This window comes from Microtus oregoni, unplaced genomic scaffold (assembly GCF_018167655.1).
Source record: "Microtus oregoni isolate MIOR12 unplaced genomic scaffold, Mior012 000046F_ref0000063, whole genome shotgun sequence".
Taxonomy (NCBI): domain Eukaryota; kingdom Metazoa; phylum Chordata; class Mammalia; order Rodentia; family Cricetidae; genus Microtus; species Microtus oregoni.
The window spans coordinates 544,821-569,217 of NW_024543220.1; the positions used below are offsets into that span (position 1 = coordinate 544,821).

At 47.0% G+C, this 24,397-nt stretch overlaps 1 protein-coding gene across 1 annotated transcript in view; it reads left to right on the top strand.

Annotated features, from left to right (window-relative positions):
* Window positions 1-24,397, top strand: part of LOC121435528 (thromboxane-A synthase) — a 163,676-nt gene that overhangs the window by 49,338 nt on the left and 89,941 nt on the right. Inside the window, exon 4 of the mRNA XM_041634926.1 lies at window positions 17,208-17,304. Coding sequence (XP_041490860.1) covers window positions 17,208-17,304 — 97 coding nt within the window. The remainder of the gene's footprint in view (window positions 1-17,207; window positions 17,305-24,397) is intronic.

Consider the following 24,397-nt stretch of genomic DNA (forward strand, 5'->3'; position numbering starts at 1 on the left):
GAAAACAGATGGGAAATTTTACATATGAAATGTTCTGTAGGAAAGACAGCAGAATTGAACAAGGCTTGAGTTGTAAGAACGAAGTGAATCCACTTGAGACATTGATGTCAGTTTTGAGTTCTGTGGTGATGAACACTGATTGTCGCTGGGCATAACAATGAGGAGGGTATCTATAATTTGTTAATTGAGGAGGGCAGATTTAACACACCCTAGATGCAGGTGACTTCATCCCCTGGCTTGGGATCCTGGAATAAATCATAAACAAAAAGGGGGTTGAGCACTGGCTCTTCCAGTCTTTGCTTCCCGACGGCCGGCCGGGCAGATGCAGCGTGAGCGTCCTCAAGCTTCTGCTTCCGTTCCTTCCTGCTGAGGTGGCCTGTAGCCTCAGACTGTGAGCCAGAGCAAACCTGGCTTCCTTAAGCCGTCTTCTGTCACAGCCACAAGGAAAGTGACTAATTCCTGTCCTGAGGCTAAAACAGGGACGCCATGCACATGGCAAAGGGAAAAGGATTTCATGCTGGCCATAGTCAGCCGAACTGACTATGTCACAGTCTACCCAGGTTGCCATTATAAAATACCAGACACTGGATAACGCACAAATAAAAGAAATTTACTTCTCATGGTTCTGGGGTGTGGGAAGCTCAAATATCAGGGCACCAGCAGGTCGGGTATTTGGTGGGGGTTAGTTTTCTAGTTCATGGGTGGCCCCACATGGTGAAAGACATAAAGAGGCAATTTTGGGATCCTTTTCTAAATGCACTAATCCATTTAAAAGGGCCCTGTATGACATAATTACCCCCAGAGGGCCACCCCGAATATAATTACCTAAGGGATTAGGATGCCAACATATAGATTTGGGGGTGCAAACACTGAGACAGTAGGAGAGTTCTTGATGACAGAAGATCCTATGTGATTTAGGAATGAACCCCTCTAAGGACCACATTCTACAAGAGGGTAAATGATGGGAGTTCCAGGGTGTGTCTGGACTCTGGAATCTTCTGTCTCTTATCCCTGGATAGTCTAATGGGCTCATTTCTCAAAGCATGTCCTTTGGACCACTTCCACCAACAATAATGGTCGCTGCATGGAAAATAAAAAGGAAGGGAGCAGAGTCCAAGGAACACAGCCTTCGTGACTGCGATATCTCAGTGAGCTCCGTGGGATAAGATGCTCGGAAAGTCTCCAAGTGAGAAGCTCAAGGCTTGCTGCTTATTTGGCCACAGGACTCTTCTGTGTCCCATGATATCTTTTCGGAGTAGAATATGGAAAACAGGCTTTGAGTGGAAACACAGACCTAATAAATGGCAAAACTCCATGTAAGACAACAACCCCTAGTCAGACATGGTGGCTCGTTCCTGTAATCTGAGGCAGGTATAGATGGACCAAGAGTTCATGGCTATCTTCTGCTGCATAGAGAGTTGGAGACCAGCCTGGGCTACATGAGACCCTGTTTCAAAAACAAAACAAACAAAAAAACTAAGCAAGCAAACAAACAACAGCAAAACATTGACAAGAGTCGTTTCCTCGCCATTGTCAATCAGCAGGACAGCCAGTGGGTGCCCTGGGTGGGAGGGAGCATGTCTGTTCTGTCTACAGTAGAGAGGCTGGGGCCACGCTACTGTGTGCTCTGCTTGTGCGCCGCTCCCTTTAACCTTTGAACCTCTCTGCTTCCCTTCCCAAGCCCCAGGAGCCAGTCATCCCAGTATTTAGTGTGCATGTTTGCATGGCCACAGCCTATTGTCATTGCATGCATAGCATGTGTGGCCACCGTGACATCATAGGTCTCATGCTGGGCCTTAGGCCTTTGTCTGTGTTTTTAAGTTCCATCATGTTGCTGTGCTCTTATCAAACCTGTTACGTTTCCCTGCTGCCTAACACCTGAGTCTTTACCTGCCCACTGTCCCAGGGCTTCCAGAAAATCGCCCTCTGGGCATCCGTTTAGAGACTCTTTAAGAACCTATAAGATAAAGCTGTGGGCTACCTTCTTTGCTTATGACTGTAAGAGATGCTTCTCGTTGTTCCCAGGGTCCATCCACATATCAAACATTGTAATTTAAGAGTAGGATACATCCTTCCAGTATGGTCTCTCCTGTAACCACCCAACAACACACGAGTGTCTTTAAGATGAAAAGGGCATGAGGCGGAAAGCAGTGTGCACCGGGTTATATGGCGTATTAGTTTGCTGTCCACTGCAGTGGTATAATGACAGGAGAAGCATCTGAGCTTCTGGCTTCAGAGCTGTGGTGGTTTGAATGAGGAATGTTGCCCATAGCCTCGTGATTTAAACACTCGATTGGTGGCTCTGTTTGGGGAGGTTAAGGAACCTTTAGGACACAAGGCCTTGCTGGAGGAAGTACGTCACTGGGGATGGGCTTTGAGAACTGGTAGCCTCAATTCACTTCCAGTTCACGCTCTCTTTTTCCTGTTAGCAGCTGAGATATGAGATAGGATCTCTCAGCATCCTGTCCCTGCTACCATGCCTCCCACACCATTATGGACTCTACCTCTGGGGCCATAAAGCAAAACAAACTCTTTCTTCTAGACGTTGCTTTGGCCCTGGTATTTTAATCACAGCCACAGGAAAGTCACTGATAATAAGAGGTTGCATACCACAGTGGCCACTTCTGTGCTGAGGCAGCACACCGAGGTGGTAGCAGGAGGCTGTTTACCTCATGGTGGTCAGGGAATAGAGTGAAGACAGAAAGGGTTCAGGGAAGTATATGGCTTCAAAGACATATCTTGACATTGTCTTCAACAAAGCCCCACCTTCTGCAGTTTCCACTACCTCTAAGTAGCCTGTTAAAACTTTGAATCCATAAATAGATGAAGCCATTATGAAGACAGAGCCTCATGGTGCAATAGTAACTCCCAGACACACCCCAAGGTGCCTTATTAATCTAGGCATTTTTCAACACAATCAAGTTGATATCCAGGCTCTACCATTATAAAATTATCCATGATATTTGCAGAAAAACACAAGATGCCAGGATGAAGCCATCACATTTTTTAAAAGACCAGCCACCATATATAAATCTATTTGTTAATCTGAAGCTCTCTTATTCCACAATAAGAAGTTATCTCTTGCCCATCCTGTTATTCCACGCACCTAGAACACTATCTGGCACATAACAGGTGCTTATAAATATTTGTTGACTGACTAAATGAATTGCCTCTTGGTACATATTTTTTCACAATAAACTTATCCCTGAGGAAACCTCAAATGTTAGGAAGATCTTATTTTGTTCATTTGGGTAACTGGTATCTTCTAGAAGACAAAAGGAGCCTTAAAATCAAAGCTTCGAGGAAGCTGAATCATGATTGTCCTATTCAGGAGTTAGCCCATTAAAGTACAAAATTGTTGTATAGAGTAAAGGCCCTCTGGGGATGAATAGAGAAAATGTGTATTTGTGGGGCTAGTGGGCCCCATCCACACAGGGCATTGGTAGGGTCCTTGCAGGTCTGCCACCTCACTCCTGCTCCTAGGGTTACCATTGCCTGTACCCTACCTCCCTGGGGTCACCTTAGGGCAGCAGAATGAACACGGGATTAGAAGCCATCATCTGGTCTTAACCTAGCTATTCTTAGGAGGTCCCACAAATCTTTCAGCCATTCGTCACCTTTACAACATACCTGAGTACCTGTCTCTATCACAGGTCCAGTGGTGTGGACCTCGGAGGTCACTCAGAGCCCCCAAAGGATCCAGGAGTTCAGCTGTAATGTCTTTACTCCTCTGGCCTGACTTTCAAAGGCTTTCTTGTAGTCAGCTGGCATCTTGGGGGAGGGCATGCACATCAGGAACCCTGCTCAGCTGCTCAAGGCTAGGTTCCCGAGTCCCTGCATGCGGGTATGTGGGTCCTCTCATTTTTGTGTCTCTAGAGAATCCCTGCCCTGGTGCATCCTCCTGAGTGAGGGGTGTTCTCGGGAGATGGTGCCTCCATCCAGTTGTCTCTAGATGGGATTCCAGAGAAAATGTATTTATTTTCTAAGCTATGAAATGTGTGCCTGTGCACGTGTGTGTGCATGTGTGTACGTACATGTGTGTGTGCATGTGTGAGCATATGTGTGTGCATTGTGCGTGCACACACGTGTGTGCACGTGCATGCATGTGTGTGCATGTGTGTACGTACGTGTGTACATGTGTGCGTGTGCATGTGTGTGCACGTGTGCGTGCGTGTGTTTGATCATCTTGAAGCTTACTTCCATTTCTAAAAACTATTTTTTTTGTGCTTAAAAATTCTCCCTGCCCTTGTTTCTCCCTGGTTGTGTCTGGATCTTTTATTAAAACTTCCCTTTCTTTGCTGTCACACATCTGGGCTTTCTAACACCCAGCTCAGGACAGCACATCCCTCACTGGTACTAGGTTCTTCTGGCTTCATTGTCTTCACAGAAGTGGCAATGCCCTTACCAGACTCCCTATTTATATTCTGAGCCTGTGTGGCGGGTGATTTTGTAATATACTTTCAAGTAAGAGTATATTCTCTATGTGTCTACATACACAAATGCACACACACACACACACACACACACACACACTCCCTCCAGTACCCAAGACTATGCCTGGGTGTAACATATAGGCAAAAATTCTCAGGGACAGCCAAATGACTATTTTAATGTTCCTTTGTCCCTGCGGTACCATCCAACTATTTATTTAGTAGCTTGATGCTGTTGGCATCAACAACTTTGCCTTATAGGCTGCTTTTCATGTTTATGATTCTTACTGTGAAAAAAATCGCTTGCCTAACATCTGTTCTGAATTTGTTTTTGTTTTTTTTTCTTTATTTTTATTTATCTATTCCCGATTGAATTAAATTTGCACAAGGACACTAACTTGGATTGGAATCTTCAGTGTCCTTCAGGATTTCTACACACTTCAATACATCTCTTAATTACTCCTTTTTTTTATTGTTATGAGATATACATGCATACCCCGCTCACACAGGCAGATTGGCTTGCAGCTTACCTCTGTCTGTCCTCCTCTGGGGAATACGTTTTATTAACTGAATAAATTAAATGGGCGGGTATACTCAATAGAGGAGGGAGGTTTATTGTTATAGGTTTTGTTTCAAATATTTTCCCCCTTTGTTGCCCAATTCTCTCCTATATCCATAGCTCTGCTTTTAGAGAAAGATTTACTATATCTTAATGTAGTCATAACTCACCAGGATGCGGGGGGGGGGGGGGGCTTCGTCTTTTAGATGAAGACTCTGAGGGCTGGAGCCAACGAGGCTATCTTCTTCCTTCCTACAACCAGAAACGACGGAGAACAGCCACAGACTTGGAAGTAGATCATTGCCTGGACCTGTGACTCCCAGCGGACAAGTTTAGGGCCTTTTTGGGAATGCAGGCAGCCCCGTGAGGAAGCTTACACACTATCCACACACTATACCATTGTGGCAATCCCAGTCTCCCAGAGCAAGCCTCATCCATGTTTCCATGGGCGCCCATGGGGTGGGGTGGTTAGGAGAGCATGCAGAAGGTGGAGTGGGCTTGGGCAGCACAGAGCAAATCATAATGGTGCTTCCTCCCCAGGTGGATCCGTAGCTCTCTGGCCATTTCAAGGGTGCTTTCCTATGACCACAGACACCATGAACCCCCTGTTGTCACCAGTGCTTAGAAACCTACCTAGAGACCACATGCATATTCCTAGCAACCAGCGGGAATGTTCTCAAGAGGGCTGAAAACTTGCTTTAATCCAAGACTTGTGACATCTACCAGATACAGAGACAGTAGCCTAGATACTCTGAGGGTTTGCCCCGTGTCTCCAACAGATGCAACTGCAATGGTCTCTACCCTGAATCCTCTGCTAATTATTCTGAGATAGGACATCCACTCTGTGACCTCTCCTTGACTCTTCAAGATTTTTGCCCAGATCTCCCAATGGCACAAGACAGAGGGGGAGGGGATGGCTATCCCACCTCCATAAGTGCTCCGCATTGGCCCATCTTTAGGTGTGGTCTCCTTGGCAGTGATATCTGTTGGTGTGTAGCGCTAAGCGGACAGTGGTGGCAGAGGCCACCATCCATCCCCACAATCGAGTTTCATTCCTGTCGCCCTTCTCCAAGTTAACATCTAATTTGGAAGGAAAACACAGACGCCGCCCAAGGAGCATGAGAAAGCCGGGTAGGAAGTGATAGTACTCCCAACATAGAACGGGAATGAAGCATGGGAGCCACGCTGCGAAGGTGGAGAAGGCTTCTTGGAGGAGGTGGTACTTGTCTATGGCCTCGTGGGGAGCATAAGGGAGCACAAGGAGAAGGCGCACTCCACCTGGTAAGAACCATTAGGGAAAGGACTGAGCACAGGGGCAGGGGCAGTGGGGAAGGAAGTGGGAAGCTGGAGAAGACAAAGATGGTTCACGGCTCATCACATAATTGGCTTGGCTCCCGGCCTCCGAATGTTGCTGGTTGTCCTTGCTCGTGGCTATGGGGCTGGTTAAAGCAGGTCTTGCAGGCTGGTTTCCTGACTGACAATGAGATGGGCTTGGGAACAGCATGTTTGCTGGGAACTCGTGTCTGTGATGAGCTGTCAGGGTCATCTCCCGACAAGGTCAGTCACATGCTCTGTCATTGGATCCTGGCTTTCAGGTGACAAAGCTTCCTGAAGCTGAAGCCAACACACAGGGAGTCAATAGCTATCTCTGCACTGGACGGCAAACCGTTCCTTGAGGAAACCTCTGGGCGACGCATCTCAGCATCACCACAACACGGAAACTGCTGGAGATGGTGTTTTGGCAGAAGCCTTGGTTTGAGGTCAAAGGCGATTTGAGGGCTCTGTACATCCAACTCCCCACAATGACACTTTGTCCAACTAGGTCTAGGGCTTTTTCTGTACGCTGGCCCCCAAGATGAGGGGTACACAAGCTATAAAGGCAGTCAAGGGGTCCATCGAAAGGGTGTCCCCAAGTATTAGGAAATGGTCTGGGCTGCATGGTATCAGGAAAGTAGGACAGAGGTTAGTGAAGAGAACCGAGCTCAGCAGTATGGAGTCTTCTTCAGGTCCTCCAGAGGCAGGAATATGGGCATCAGAGAGACCACATGATTTCCTGAAAGGTCTCTGCAAATCGTCCTCATACTTCCTCTATGGACCTGAACTCTGCTGCCTTCTTGGGGATTCCAGAAGAAAAATAAGGCAAGGTTGTGTCCTCCAAGAATGCGCAGAGCAGTGAGGAGCCAAGAGGTACGACATTGGTGTGATGTGGTGTAAGAGAGATCAATAGAGGAATTCCCTGCTCGCTTAAGAGCTTTGGGAGTTACAGCTGAAGACACTATGTCCTTTGGTCATGGGACATGGAGGAATGAAATCAGGGCTAAGTACAAAGCCTCTTCCGTGCTGGTTAGCTCTCACAGTACTGGAAGGTGCTATGCAGGTTGCTGAGTAGGGGGGGTGATTATAAAGTCTTCCAACCATGAACCCTGTGAAATTCAGTAATGACCAGCATGGCAAGACATGCCTGTCGGTGCAATGGTAGCTCAAATGTTATGGAGATAACCAACAACTTTCTGATTAGATTAAAGGCCTACTCCACAGATGAAGTTCATGTTTGTACTGTAACTCTGGCCAAGACCCCATGGTTAGGGAGTTCACAGGCTCTGGGGTGGGGATGAACCTTCTACTATCATTCTGCTTAAACAGACAAAGTTTTAAATTTCCTTCTAAGCTTGTATCTCTCCATCTATAGACCCATGAGACTTTTAAGCCTTATCAGAGAAATTTCATGCTGTGGATAGTGACTAACACACAAATTCACAAATGGCCAAAGAGTAGAGAATGTCAGCGGAGCACTCAGCCACAGATGGGGACGACCCACCCAAAGCTCAGGGATATCAAAGAAGAGGTAGCAGAAAGACCGTAAGAGCCAAAGTCAGGGAGGACTAGAGAGGAACAGCATCTTGCAAATGGGACAGGACTCTATGAGCTCACAGCAGCTATTGCCTGCACAATTCATGTACAAGATCAACCCAGTCAACATTCCATCGTGGAGTTGGAAGAGACATATGAGCCCCTCCCAACAAATTATTGGCAGTTGATGACTTCCAGAGGAGGAAGGGTCAGTGTTCTTTGAGGTTGTGGCCCCTGTAGGTTGGCCACACTCTAGTGCGTGGTCCCCGCAGGTAGATGGGTAGCACAAATTAGACTTAGGGACCATTTAAAAAGAAGTGGATGAGTTGGAAACGGTCTAGGAGGAGTTGGGGAGTGGGGATAAAATACATTATGTGAAATTCTCAAAGAATTAATTTTTTTAAAAGTCAGTTGCAGGAGTGAGGGCCCCAAGAACAGGGTGGGTGGCCTGCATGCCTGTAGGGTATCCCCGTGCTAATAAGCATTTTGGAGGGGAAATCTGCACAAAGCAAAGGGATATAAAGACTGAAAATCTAGGAAACCACAAATAACTTTGTCATAAGAAGAGTGAGGGGGTGTAATTCTCAAACTGTATGCTGAGACACCCCAGGATGCCACAATTAATCCATAGGGTCATCCTTAAATATTGTAAATGTTTATTGAAAAATACAGCGACATCTATTGGTCGTTACAAGAATTGCTTTCAATCTTATATGTTCATTGAGTGCAAGAGTACCTCATGTGTGTGTGTGTGTGTGTGTGTGTGTGTGTGTGTGTGTTTAAATATCTACTAAGTTGTTAGAACATGAGTACTTATTGGGTACATGAGTACCTATTTGCTAATCAAGAACAAGAGTATTAAGTAATTCTTTAGACCTATGAGATGCTATAAAATATAAAATAAGGAATCCAAGAACTTTGGTAGGGAAACAGAAGGGCCAGCAGTTAAAGGTTAAAAAATTGGGACTTGTTTCAAATAATAGAGACCCATCAGAACTTACAGTGAGTGAGGTCACATAGTTACCTTCTGTCCCCAGAAGGTAGGTTTGGCCCTAATGGAGCTTAGCTTTGGAGACACAAACCTCCACTGAGAACCTCTGCAATGGTTTAAGTAAAAGTGGCAAGGCCCAAACACAGTCGGCATGAGAGGTTAAAATGGGATTCTAGCACCCCCCCCACACACACACATCACAATATGGAAACCACAGCTTCTCTATAGCATTGTGGGGGCCTCCATACCAGGGGCCATTAGCCCAGGAGTTGACTGCCAAGGAGGAGCCGCTAGCCCAGGAACCACTAGTCCACAAGGAGCTGCTTATGCTAAGTGTTTGGGAACTGCAAATCATCAAGCTAACTTTCTCTGAACTTCTTGGAATTTGTGAGTCTGGCTACTCGTCGTAGTCCTTGCCAGAGCACACGGCCCCCTTTCCTGTGTCGCTTCCTGACACTTCCACATGCAGCCAATGGTGAGATGTTAGGGCAGGAGAGCAGCTGCCTGTGGCATCTTTTACTGCTGGGAGGTGAGGCCGGCACTGAGGCACAGAAGCCCTCTGTCCAGTGGTGTCCAGCAGGTCCCATGTGTTCCCATGCGTGTGTTCAGATTCCTTCTGCTGGTGTGGGGGTGTCAGGCTTTCACTGGGAACCTCCTAATACCCCCAACAGGCACCTCTAAGTTCATTTTCATAGATGGGGCTATCACTGTCCTCTAAGTTCATTTTTCATAGATGGGGCTATCACTGTCCATGAGTCACACTGACACACAGTTCAGGACTGACAAACTCCTCATTGACCTTCACCGTGACCTCTTTTCTCAAAGAAGCAGACTCACGATGGGCACGATCTGTCCAAGGTGGCCCAGCTGTTACTTGCAAGCAAGGCCTGGAACTGAGTCCCCAAGATTCCAGTTGCCCATAGACACAGCACTGTCAACCTCACCTTGGACCCTTGACAGCCTCGGTAGGCCAACACAGTGACAACCCCTTCTACATCTTCTGTAGGTCACCCACTCACTGCGAAATCCAGACACATTACAGAACAAAGTGGCAAGAAGTGCCCACAGCTCCCTGCTTCAGATACACGCCCGGTGCACTTTCCTCCAGACTTGTAAGACTTTGTCAGCTGGATGCCCAGCAGAGTATGTGCTTGATAAATACTTCTTCGATGCACCAATTAATACTGGGCTTGACTATTATTCAGTAACAGAACCACGCTGCTGTTTTTACAAGGGGAACCTACACCTAGCTGTGGAGCCTGGATCTTTCTGTGTGATTGTGAGTGGCAACCCCCCCCCACTCCCACCCATGAACAAACAGTCCTATAGTTTTGTCGGCCCACAGGGCCAGGTGGCCCCCATGCTAATGCCAACAGTCTTGCCTGTCATGGTTCCCAGAAAGAAGGCAGCTGTGCTATTTTAGTTAGACTGGTCAGTTGTTTTTTTTTTTTTTTTAAAGAAAACCCCTAATTAAGCAAGTCAAACAAGTGTTATCTTTAACTGCACAGTGCTTCACTGATTCGTCTACATTTTCTCTTCGACCAGGTGCTCTGGGGTTGAATAAGCAAATTATTCTGTGCATAAATAAATATAAATGAATAATTGCTTATGAATTTTTTGGCCCCTATAGTAGTCAGCGTGCAACTCGGATTAGCAGGGAGCAAGACCTCACCTCCTTAATTGGGCTGGAAGGGGGTTTCTGGTCCATTAAAGAAAGAATCTGCTCTCAGTCCGTTGAGGAGGGAAAAGATACAGACAGTGTGGCTGGAGCTTGCCTGGGCCCTTAGCACACCTGCTTGCCCTGGATTTTACAGACCAGGCCAGCCAGCCTGGGAGGAAAGGCAAGGTTGGGCACCTTGGAGAAGGACAGCTCTAGGCAGTGGTCGGAAAGTCCTTGCCTTGGTCAAGTCTTGATTTCCTGTTCCGGAAGGGAGTAGAATGGCTTCTTCTTACGTACATGCAGTGAGTGAGGTACTGTAGGAAGCTCAGCATGGCAGGGAGCAAACACTGGTGCTAACCATGGTGACGGCAAAGGTTTTGAGAAGGACCCGCGACCTAGGCACACATCACTGAGCAGTTTCGTAGTTTGGGCTCTTTCTTTGCACCCCATCAGCTTAACTTTCAAGAACCAGAATTTCATTTCCTTCTAAATTCATAGAATTAAAGCTGCAGTGAATTATGGTTACCTTAATTTCACCCCCATGTTTCAGCTGCAGCATAGAGAGTCTGAGGAGTCTGTGTCTAAACCATCCCCTGCAACGGGACGGTGGGATGATGAGTGCAGATCCCACCTGCTGAGCTCCAAGGCATACGGTGCCATACCATCTCAGGAAACCGGAAACAGGGAGCGGGAAAATACATACCAAAACACTTTAGACTGAATGACTTACAAAGAAGAAAGGTTTCTCCAACTCACAGTTCTGGATGCTGGGAGGTCCAAAGTTGATGAGCTGCGTTTGGCTGGAGCCTCATTTTGGGAATTCCGTGCAGAGTCCAGAGCATCACACAGCGAGAAGAGTACGTCCTGGAAATGGTACCAAAGTAGCCTTTCAACAGATCTGCTCTGGGGGTGACCCAGTAATTCATCCATTCTGAGGCCGAGCCTCTGTGGCCTAATTAGTCCCTGAAGGGACCACCTGAACACACCTTCGAGGGCTACCTTCCTCCCGGGGAAGATTAAATTACAGCAAAGGTTTCGGTAGAAACATTTAAACCCAAAGTACATACTAAAATAACAAGACAGAGATCATATTTTTTTAAAGGAAGATTCCTGGAGGTAGAACAACACTGTACTGGTTCAGATTTTGTGATTATATATGATAGAAACCTAAGTCAAACTAACACAATGTAAGCCTGTGGGATCCAGTGAAGGGATACAAGGGCCAGAGGCTGAAATTTGAAATTGTGCTTCCTAGAAAGTCTCTCTCTCTCTCTCTCTCTCTCTCTCCCCCCTCTCTCAGTGTGTGTGGGTGTGCGCGCGCACGTGTCTGTGTTTTAAATCTCTGCGGGCATCTCTCAGTTCCTTCTGCAGATAGGTTCCCTCCATGCAGAAGGAAAATGATCCCCACATCCCCAGATTCATATATTGAGCTGGAGTTTTGGCGCTTTAGGAGGAAGATGGCACTTTTGTGCCCCAATGTCTGGAAAAATCCCAGTGCATGCTGGATGGAGTGTGCAAGCCTTGGACCAGTTACCAAGAATGGGATGCTATGCTCAGCCAGGCCCAGATGATGAAATCCATCCCATGAGCTGAGGGGTGTGGCTCTGTAACCTTGCCTTCAGAGCTGCATGGGCTGGGAGGTTAGCTTCCCAAGGAGAAGAGGTTCCCAAGGTTGACATGGTGGAGCCATCCCAGGCTCTGGGAAGGAAGGCCGCACCTGCATAAGTCAAATGCATTTTCCCTATTTAAGATCTTGCCAGGAGCTCCTCAAACTACAGATGAGCATTTTTCTCAGCATAAATTCACAAGATTACACAATTTACATGTAAAATGGGGCCAGTTTTCTCATGAGGTTCATAAAGCAGCTCTGAGGCAATTCTAAAGGAATTGTTGCAAAATTGGTTTTAGCATTAGTAATATTACTAGAAAAATACAGAAAGACTCCCGTGGCGACTCCTTCCACCAGAATATACAAGTATTATTTTGCTTTTTTACAAAAATCCAGAGGGTGTACAAAATTATTTTGATCATAAGAAACTCAATACAAATATCTTGCCAAAATATACGTGCCTCCCATAGTTTAAGGATTTGAGGAAATGAAAATGGGCGTGCCCTCTGCTCAGACAGAGACCAAAGTTTCTAAGGTGGGGCCCCGATGTGTCCACTGTCAATGGCATCAGAATCCCTGGGAGCTTCTCAAAATAAGTGGGTGACTGGTCCCACCCCTGTCTGAAACCCAGGCTTGGTAGGCCTGGGTGGGGCCCATCCTTCCTTGAACGCTTCATTTTTGGCTTTGGCCAGCTGCTGAGGTTCTGAGCCACTGTCCTAAAAGGGTGGCCCATCTTCTAGCATCTGAACCCGAGAACTAGTTGCTATGTAGGTTTCTGGGGGGGCACCCAAGTCTGGTAGGACAGGCTTGGCTGGGAATGGGTCTGTGTCTTTATTTTTTTTAATTTTTATTATTATTATTACAAATTTTCACCTCCTCCCCGGGTCTGTGTCTTTAAAGTTTATTAATTTCCTGCATGAAACGTTATCTTAGTTTGAAATAATTATAGATGCACAGAAATTTGCAAGCAAATAAACAAAAAAAACGCACAGGGAGGTTCAGCGTCTTCATCTCTAAGTTTAGCCTATGGTGATCTACACCACATGCAGGTAAAATTGCAGCGTGTTATCAAAACCAGCAGGCGGGACCTGATTCACGCACAGAGATCATTCAGATTTTCTCCAACTGTATATGCACTTACAAGTGTGTATGTGTAGAGTATATATGTATGTATCTCTCTCTCTACCAATATCATGGTTTCAACTGCTACAGTCAAGTTGCTAGTATACTCATTCCTCCTGCTTCGTTCTTCAAGAAAAAAATTAGTTTTTTAAATCTTTTGTCTTCTCATATGAATTTTAGAGTAAGTTTGACCATGCTTATGTTAATTTTTGGTAGGATTTTGATTGGGAATGCATCATGTCTGTGGTGAGTTTAAGTAGGATTGTACCTTTATAGTGTTTTTCACCCCTGAACATGGTTTGTCTCCACATTTACTTATGGGTTCTTAGATTTCTTTCCTCAATAGTGTGTGTGTGTCTGTGTGTGTGTGTGTGTGTCTGTGTGTGTGTGTGTGTGTGTGTCTGTGGTGTTTCTGTGTGTTGCCGTCTTGCTTTGCAACGACGGGAAATGAATCTAGGACCCCATGAGTCAGGCAAATGTTCTATCACTGGGCTCCATCCCTAGTTGGTTCTGTGTGGGTTTTCCCTAAACTTTTAAAATTTTTACTTGCTGTGGTAGTTTGTGTGAGAATGAATTTAAAATTATGAATTTCAATTTTGTGGTCATAGGTTTTCGTGGTCATTTTTGTGGTTCAGACTGGTACTATATTTTTCTTTTACTAATATTCTTATCAGCATGAAAAGGAATGGGCTCTATGACAGCATTTCACTTACACTTCCTTTATCCTCTGCCACTCCCTTTCCTGTCCTCTGCCCCCTTCTTGCTGCTCTTCTTTTTCTGTCTATTGTGTGTGCATATGTGTGGGAGTCTGTGCAAGCCATAGGAGGACCTCAGACTCCCTGGAGCACTTACGTGGTTGGGAGCTGCCATGTGGATGTTGGGAACAAAACCCAGGTCCTCTGCAAGAGCAACAAGTGCACCTAAGAGTTGAGCCATCACACACTCTGTTTCTGATTTATTAAAATATTGCTGCCATTTGTGTCGTGTCCTTAGTAGTTTCAAAATATGCATACATAACTTGGTCTATGGGTTGAGTGTGGCTGCCTTACACTCTGAGTGAATATAGAAGCCTTCCACACGGCTTTGCCTCCTTACTTCGAATGTAACCATCTCCAGCTTTTCCTCCAAGTGTGCTGATCACAGTTGGTGAGATTTTAGCTCGGCTCCAGCCATCCAGTATCCTTAAAGAAGTTATGAGCAGAGGGATAGATAGCCAATTGTGTTTCACCTGTGGTGTTTGTTTTATGAATTCTGTTATCATTCCGCTTCTCACTGCAGAATTTCCTTTAGGGTAGATCTACTAGTGATAAATTCTTTTAGTTGTTCTTCTTAAAGCGCAATGTTTAACCTGTTTCCTGAAAGATACCTTCACCAGGGAGATACTGGGAAGTTTTTGCCTGTACCAGCTAATATATATATATATATACCTCCAGGATTTTGGCTTGTGTGTGTAAACATTTGTGCATATGTATGTGTACATGTTTGTACATGCGCACATGTGTACTTATGTTCATGGAAGTCAGAGATCAATGTTGGATGTCTCGTTTATCTCTCTTAACTTTGTATTTTGAGATAGGATCTTTCCCTGAAATTGGAGCTCGCTGTTTGGCAGGATTGGCTGCCCAGCAAGGGCCAAGGGGTCGCCCATCTCTCCCTCTCCAGTGTTAGGATTAGAGGTGTGTGCTGCCATGTCCAGTTTTTTCCCCCCGTGGCTGCTAGAATTTGAACTCAAGTTCAGCAGCAAGCAGGTCAACTGAGTCATCTCTCCAGTCCTCTGGTTTCCATTGTCTCTCTATCCCCCTAACTACCTTTCCCTTCCTGTTTGTGTGTTGTTCCTATGTCCTCTCTGTCACTCTCCATCTCGCTCCTATATGGCAAGGTCTCTCGCAGAGCCCGGAGCTAGGCCCTCCCGGCCACCTTCCTGCCTCCACACACTGCAATTATAGAAACCCTCTGCCACACCTGGTTCTGGGACCCTCAACTCAGCTCCTCTTGTTTGCGCAATTTCTCCCACCTACCGAGCAGTCTCGTCAGACTCAGGCCCGTGATTTCTGATGAGAAATCTTCAGTCCTTTCAACTAATTCCTGACAAGGGCCATGTTAAGACTTTTCTTCTTTCTTTCTCCATTTTTCTTCCAGAGGCATCATTGTGACGTATCCTGCTGTGTGTTTCTTTGTGTTTGAGGTTCATTTCGCTGCCTGAATTTTTTTAACTTAGTCTTTTTTCAGACTGGGGGATTCTTCAGCTAGTGCTTCCTCAGATGAAGGTGACTTACAGCACACTTCCAATCTGAGAGCCGTGTTCCGGGCGGAGGCAAGGGGTCCGCACCCTTTTCAATGTGGACAGAGTCTTATAAGTGTTCTTTCTTCTGGGTTGGGCATCTATAGCCTGGTTCTCTCTCTGGTCCTCAGAGGACTCTGTGACACCTGCCACAGACTTTATAAAAGTGTTGGTAATGGCTGCGCTGGGTTATTTTCGGTGTTCCTGGTTAAAAACAGTAAGGAACTAGTTGGTGGCCTTTCTTTCCTTGTACTACATCTGTTGAAGTCCTGTGGTCCAAAGACTTCCCTAACAATTTTGGAAAATATGATCAGTTGGATGAATATTTTATGAGTGCCTAATAGATGCCAGATAAATCCTTTTTCTTACAAAAATAAAAGGGAAGTATGTATGGATGTGTTCTGTTGTGTACCTCGCTCAAGTATTGAGCACGTGTGTGTGTGTGTGCTCATGTGTGTGCATGATGTGGAGGCTAATGTTGGGGGCACCTTTAGTCACTCTCCACTTCATCTTTGAAGACAAGGTCTTTTACTGAACCTGGGGCTCACAGGCCGGCTGGCCAGTGATTCCAGGAACCATCTCTGTGACTCTCTCCGGGCCCTGGGGAAGCACATGGCCACAGCCAGCTCTGTTTCCGTGACTGCTGGGGATCTGAGCTCAGCTCCTCAAGGTCGGGTGACAGGTGCTCTGCCAACCGGGCCATCGCAACAGCCCCTTTCTTCTTGTTTTTTCGCATATTTGGTGAAGGGAACACTAATTTTGAAATGAACATTGTTTTCGCTTACAAAAAGCTGAGTTAGAATCCTTTTCTGTTAACGTGGTTTCCCTTTTAAAACCTGACCCACGATGCTCTGAATAGGCAGCACCAGGCAGCCAGTTATACCCAGGAATGCGTCAGCTCATCCGGAAGCGTGCCTGGTGGCGGCCGTATCATCATTTAGCTTTGCTGTGCACAGTTAGTCCATAGTCACAGTGCTACCTGAGCAGGTGGGGGTGGGGCGGGGGGTGGGGGGATGAGGGTGGGGAAGGTGGGGGGCGAGAGGGTGAGGGCAGGGGGGTGGTTTGGGTCCTCGATACCTTCGTAAAGATAAACCACGTATGTAAGCACTCTCTCTGGCCAGAGTTCACCAGCAGCAGGTGGCTGGCTGAGGCTGTCCTCCACCTCTTGGATGCCGGCAGTATGGCAGTATCCGCTGAACTCCCTTGGACAGAGCTCAGCCCTTCAGAAGCAGGGTTAATCATTCCTGTGTTCTCCCTGGCATCTGCCTATTCATTCAGCGTGGAATTAGTATAAATGTTTTCATTCTAAAATGCCAACCTCTCGTGTCTGGGAAACTCTGCCATTTCCCCTCCATCTCACTGTTGGATCTCAGGAGCCCTTGTTAGTGCATTGACATTTATCGACCTGCCTTTTCTCTCAGCCCATAAGCTGCCTGAGTCAGGGACGGTGTCTTATCTAAATCTCCAGTCCTGGGACAAGGTGGCAGTTTGCAGGTGTTGATGGGAAGTGCTTTGGCAACACTTTATCTCGAATCGACTATTGCTCGCCATTGGAGCTTGTACTCTCCCATGTCTACATATTTACTTCCCACTAATTGTTCACCGCTCGTTCTAAACCACTCTGAGTTCTTTTATTGTCGGGGAGGGGGAGGAGACATGGGTAAAAGTGGCGTATTTTAAAAGCAATTTGTTTGATCCTTCCTAGGTACTATCTTGGTCGTCGGATGTATATTGTCATTTCTGAACCAGACATGATCAAGCAGGTGTTGGTTGAGAACTTCAGCAACTTTTCCAACAGAATGGTACGTAGTTTCCTCTCGGTGTATGGATGAATGGGGGTGGGGGTCATCCTAAAATGTAAGAACTTACAGGTGTGGAGGGGTGGCTTGCCACAGTTAACTTTGGTTGATAGTTTGACACACTTATGAAGTGGGAATCTGATGAACTACCTCCATCAGATTGGTCTGTGGGATATTTTTTTGATGGCTAATTGATGCTGGATGCCCCAGCCTACTGTGGGTGGTACCATCCCTAGAAGGGTAGCTGACCATAAGCCAGTAAGAAATGTTCATCTGTGGTCTCCGCTTCAGTTTCTGCCCTGGAAGCTGGAAGTGAAAACAAACCCTTTCCTCTCCAAATTGCTTTCGGTCATGGTGTTTATCACAGCAACAGGGAGTTCGTCATTTTGCTGCTGCTTCTGGGGCTGTGATAAAATGTCAAGTTCAAAAGTGACTTCTAGAAGAAAGAGTGTGTTTGAGCTTACCGCTCCAGAGGGATTGGAGCTCACAGCAGAAGTGGCAGGCGGGGGCCAGAGAAGAAGGATGCAAACACGGAAGGAAGCAGAGAAGGATGCAAACGTGAGGCGGAAGGAAGCAGGAAGTGAGGTGAGGCTATAAACTCTCAAAGGTTTGCCTTTCCTACTGCACCAGTGACTAAGGACCAAGTGTGCAAATCTCTGCACCTCTGAGGGGCATTCTCATCCAAACTGCCACAAACAAGAAGCAAATTACACAGGCTTCTCGGGGCTGAGGTCTGCTCCCCTCCAAACTTAGCTCCCCGGTGAGCAGGGGCTTTGGGAGACGCCCACAACTGCTGCAAAGATGGCATTTACACCTAAGAAACACTCCAAGAAAGCCAGAGCAAAAGAGACAGCGGAGCCCGTAGAAATGCAAAAGCCAGGAGAGTTGGCTAGAGCTGTGTTCAAAGCTAGAGGGTCCACAGGGCTCATGCCACGTGACTGAGAAATACCGAGCAGAGCGCGAACTCTGAGGGTCTGCGCTTACATCTTCCTCCGGAACTAGGAAAGCTAGAGAGAGCAGAGAAACACCAGCAGTAGGGACGTTAGCCCCCAAGTATTAACAGCCGGGGCCCACAGAGGACCCAGAGCCTGCTCAAGCCCCCAGCCCACTTCTAGATTTTTACCTTTAGTGAGAAAGATTCCAAATAGAAGGAATACCAGTGTTCAGTGCTGCCCATGTCTTCCCAGGGTGAGGAGACAGAAATTGTAACGAAGAAAGGTGGTGACCTTCATGTTAAGTCTTAGGAAGAGTCAAGAGAATCAATAAGCAGATGCTTGGGAGAATTTGGACAACCACGGTACCTACCATTTTCTACAGGATCAAATTAAGAATGTGTGTGTGTGTGTGTGTGTGTGTGTTTGTGTGTGTGTGTGTGTGTGTGTGTTTGTGGGCTTGTGTAAGCATGTCTGCATGCACATGTTGAAGTGCATATGTGTGAGAGCATGCAGTTTCAGTGTCGGTGTAGAGGTCAGGAGACAACCCCGGGTGTTTGTCTCTTCCTGCCTTCCACCTTCTTTTAGAGAGTCTCCTGTCATTGGCTGCTATGCATCCCAAACTAGGACTCCTCCTGCCTTCCCCTCCCATCCTGCTGGAGAAACACTGGGATTGGAGACACATGCTGCCGAACCTGACTTTACAGGGGTCCTCACATGTGGCAAGCATTTTAGCTGCTGAGCCATCTCTCCAACCCCAAACGTCCCTTACCATTCTTCCAGAGATGGTAGGTAACCCTTCATTCTTTGGTTGACCATTTTGCAGCCCTGTGCAGCCCTGCCATAGGCCAGACACCCCAAGGGTACTGGGTGTAAGGAGGGAGAAGGCAGCACCGCGTCCTCAGGTCTTGTGGAGTGAGCAATCCCGTGGAAACACCTGCAGCACACATGGGGAGGCCCCCACTGTGGGAAGAGCAGGGTGATCCACGGGTCAGGCGGCAATACTTAACTGCATGGCGCTTGCGACAGAGCGATCAAATGACAGGCATCCTCCTGCATCCTGTGCTTATTGAACAACAGAGTGGGTTTTTTGGTCATTATGGAAAACATGAGGGGTGGACAGATGGCTCAGCAGTTAAAAGCACTTGCTACTCTCGCAGAGGACCTGGAATTGATTTTCGGCACCCATATGACAGTTCACGATTTCCTGTCATTCCAGTTCGAGGGGCTCTAATGCTGCTTTCTGGTCTCTGTCGGCACTGTGCCCATGTGGTACACAGACGTACATTCAGGCAAACACTCTACACACACACACACACACACACACACACACACAAGATTGGTGCAGAGAGCCTGTCCATTTCACAGACAAAGAAACTAAGGCCCATAGACGTCACATGGTCTGCCCTCTCACAGACTAACAGGGATGAACAGAGGTACAAGGTCCTCCTCCCACTTCAAGCCCAGCACTCTCTTTCCTTTGCCACCACAGCAGGTGTCTTGGAGGGACATCTAGATGTCATTGGCCATTCACTCTAAATCCCAAATGTCTCATCTTCTAGTTCCAGAACACTGTGCCCAGTTCCTTACCCTACATGCCACTAGAAAGAGATGACTACCTGGCACCCTGTTTCCGTATGGAGTGGCCAAAGGAATCAGCAGCTTAGCTGCTTCCTGCTGCATTGAATGTCACCATTCTTTCACCCTAAGACCCCTGGCAGACTGTGCTCTGCGGGGACCTGACAGTTCAACCAGGTTTGTGAGCTAAGAATGTGTGTCAAAGAGGACAGACTACCAAGTCACATCCGAGCAGGCAGCGAGGGAGCCCTGGGTTCCTGCCATGCTTCCTGAGCCCACAAGAGCCCCTAGAGGTGACATGGGCATCACTGTTCTGAATCTCTGACTTCCCACCCACCACACCCAAGACGGCTGTGCGGCAGGAGAGCATGAGAACTGGCCCCGAGGAAAGCTGCACTCTGGTGGATCTGCACGGTGCAGACAGGCCCAGTGCACATGCTCTAACAGAGCACTGAATAAAGTTGCCCTTGGCCTCTGTCAGCTTCTCCCCCACCATCTTTAATTTCTTCCTCCAAAACTAGGTCCTGGCCCTAATTGCAGGCTCTGGCTCTTAATTCCTTTCCTCTTCCACTCAACAAGGGATGAAGCATTCAGCTCTTGAGGTCTTCCCACAAGATGGAAGAGCCTCCATAACTCAGAGACAATCCACCTTCCAACCTGACCTCTCACTGGTCTCTAGCACAAGGTGTCCATCCCTCCATCACCCTGGCCTCTATAGTCACTCTCCCAGCCTGCCACCAGATCTTTGCAAATGCCAACAACTCCTAAAACAAAGCAGACTATAACAACAGGGCTTATGCTGTTTTAGCAATGTGACCGCGAGTAAATCTATCTTCTGAAAGCCTGTGTCCCTCTTTTGGAAACTAAGCATACATAAACTACCTTAGGCGAGGCTGTGTTTGAGTTGGACAGGGTCGCTCACGAGAGCCGTGGCCCCTGCTCCACACCCATTGGCTGCTTTCAGCCTTTCACCTCTTCTGCACTTTGCAAAGCCTCGCTGTCCTTCAAGGCTCTCATCGGGTTCTGCCTCCACCGGGAAGCCTTTCTGCCTCCACCCACATCTCCCCTTCTCTGCACCCTTATGCTTCCCCTATGTGCGTCATTTGCCTTTGCCCCTGACCCCTCTGGGACTTCTGGCTTTTGTCCTAACTTTGTGCTGTTTTTCAAGCCTGGGGACCGTATTTTCTACATCCTCGTTATGTTTTATGTCCCAAACACGTAATGGCTGTCAGGTGAAATGTCTCCACGTGTGCTCTTGTGTTTGGACACTTGCTCCCCAGCTGGTGCTCCTGTTTTGGAAGGCTGTAGAATTTTCAGAAGGATGGGGCTTGGACGATGGAAGTGGGCTCCTGCAGAGTAGGTCTTAGCAATTCTAAGGTCTGTTCTCAGCCATCTATCTCAGCTTCCGGTCTACCAAGATGTTAACAAGCAGCTCCGTGCTCTGGTGGTAACCCCAGTGAGCTGGTGGTGACCCCAGTGAGCTGGTGGTAACCCCAGTGAGCTGGTGGTAACCCCAGTGAGCAGCTGTCACTGCCGTGATTTCCCCACTATGATGTACTGAACACTTACACCATGAGGAAGAATAAACCCATCCTCTGTAAGTTACCTCTTTTTTTTAGTTTTTTTAAATATTTATTTATTTATTTATTATGTTTACAACATTCTGTCTACATGCATGCCTGAAGGCCAGAAGAGGGCACCAGACCTCACCATAGATGGTTGTGGCCATTATGTGGTTGCTGGGAATTGAACACAGGACCTTTGGAAGAGCAAGCAATGCTCTCAACCTCTGAGTCATCTCTCCAGCCCAGTTACCTCATGTCAGGTGTTTGGCCATGATAATGAGAAAGGTAAAGAGTACAATGTCTCTCATGAATCCAAATGGAATGTCCAATGGCCATAAGCTTGACCTTCTCCGCAGTATGGGTTACATCTGAACTTGGAGATTCCATATCTACTTCCCAGCAAGGTCATTCTTAAACACATAAGGAGATCCATCATAAATTAGATCTCTAGGAAACCCTGGAGATAACTTTCCATCTAGAATGACTCTGCTTCTCTTCGGCTTTGTTTATGGTCTTTAAGCCAATTCCATATTCATGAAAAAACAACCCTGGTGACTCGATTAAACAAAAAACAGTCATTAGAGTGGGATTTTCTCACAGGTTTTTGAAAGTCAAATTAAACCGGGTTCAGTGGCTCTCTCTTTCCATATGCTTATTTATCTGCTCAAAGGAGATTAGCGAGGCGTGATTTCCCCTCACCGATGCCACGCCAGCCTTCCCTTTAATAAGCCATGTTTACTTAAGTGTTCAGCTTTATTATACATTCACTCGGTAAACATTAAACGCTTACTCCATGCGAGCGTCTACCAAGAGGTCCCCTGTGATACAGAAACACTTCGGCATATTAGTTTGATGCATTAAATGAAAAGGAACTTAAATAACACATAGCTTCATTTTCCACCGTTGAGAGCCCGTCGCTGCTCGCGCATCCCATTTTGAGTCGTGCAGACTCAAGGACAAGTTGGTAGAGAACGGCCTTGTGAAGGTCTAGAATCTGATGTGAGATGTGACCGTCTCATGTGAACGTCCATGGAGCGGAGGTGACACAGCAGGGGACTCTCTAACACAAATCGGTTCTGAGTAAATATTGAATCAAAAGCTCGTTGAAAGAAGTGTTCTTTGGCAGCTGGGTTTGGAGGCACACACTTGTAATCTCTGTACCAGGAGTCTTAAGTGGGATAGTCACAAGTTCGAGGCCAGCCTGAGCCATATAAAGGGACTCTATGTCAAAAGAAAGGGGTGGGGGACACAATATTGTTTTCAAACTCCAAAATGCTGGACTGAATAGGTCATCAACACTCAGCTCTCACCCCACATTTTCCCTCAGATTTTATGAGGAATGTCTTGGCTCCATCTTGTCCCTATCCCTCCTTCCACCTCTGTGACACTCCTGGTACTCCCCTAGATGACTCACTAAACCTTGAACCCGGAGATGACCATGAAACTCAAATCAATCTTAGTGTTTGTCGACACTCCGTCATTCCAGTAGTTTGGGACTTAGGAATTTTTACTCACGTATTTCTCATTCCTTCTTCTTGGTTATCATGCACACAATAAACTTGAGATATTTTAATATCTCTGGAAACTGGAGCTGAGTCTACATGAGTTGGCAGAAATGTCCACAAATAGTGAATGATTTACTCTTGGAAGGGGTGAGGAGGGGTGAGGAGGGGTGAGGCGGGGTGAGGAGGGGTGAGGAGGGGTGAGGAGGGGTGAGGCGGGGTGAGGAGGGGTGAGGCCGGTTGGGCTGGGCTGTAGCCTATGTTTGGTTGGTCCTGTTAGAAGCAGTGATGAAGGAGATGTGTCAGATCGTGGAACATGCTTCCTCGGTACTGAGTTCTCTCCCAAAATGGTAGCACGGAGAGGCGAGGACTGTAGGCATGCTGGTTCCTGTCTTGGCTGCTTGGTTATGGCGTAGAGGAGGAAATTAAAGTCATTGAGTATATGTGTGGAGGGGTGAGTACCAGCCCTTATGAATAGTTCAGAGACCACCTCTCCAGGGACAGGTTGAATCACAACAGTCTCATCTAAAGCCATGTGATTGATTCGGTGAGTGGTTTTATCCTGAACCATAAACCCTGAGAGCCCTGGCTGCCCCAGATTTAGCCTCTCAAAGGACCGCCTCATCCACTCATCATGTGGCTGTTGGAATCCCAAGGATGAATCACCGTGAGACCACAACTCGGCCACAGAGATGACTAAAGTCAGGAGGCAAATTAGTCCCTTGGAAGCGTTCTACTTCTACATCAAAGGAGCGCACTGCTCAGAGAAACCCAGAGGGCAGTGGTCCCTTAAAACACACACAGTCCAGAGGAGCACCAATCAGAGCCCCCAGCAGGTCAGACCGGCCTATGCTGGGGCCTTGGCCATGCCCGGTCCAGTCTCGACTGATCATAAATTGCCCTCTTTTAACCTGTCCCTACCCCCACAGCTGGCACCTTTCTACCCACAGCCTTTGAAAATTCATCCAGCTGCTCCTGATCCCCGTCTGTCCCTTAAAGGAAGCAGCTAGAAAAGAAATAGGCTCTCGGTTCCCGTGGTGAGAACCGCTGTTGCGTGTGCCCTATGGAAGCTCTTGTCACTTTGGCCAAGCCTGGAAGGTTTGTTTGTCTGCTTGTTTTAAATAATTTATTTGTTTTTATTTTATGTGCATTGGTGTTTTTCTGCATGCATGTCTGTGTGACGGTGTCAGATCTTGGAGTTACAGATAGTCATTAGCAGCCATGTGGGCACTGGGAATTGAACCCGGGTCCTATGGAAGAGCAGTAAGTGTTCTTAACCATTGAGCCAATTTTTTCCCTTTCTTTCTTTCCTTTCCCTCCCGCCACTCACCTCTCTTTGTACATTTCTTAAGAAAGGTCAACCTAGGCAGAGGTGGTAGTGAATCACCATTTTGATATCAGCCTTTGGGAGGCAGAGACAAGGTGAATGAATCTCTGAGTTCGAGGCCAGCCTGATCTACAGAGCAAATAAGGATGAAAAGAATTAAGGAAAGAAGGAAGGAAGGAAGAAATGAAGGAA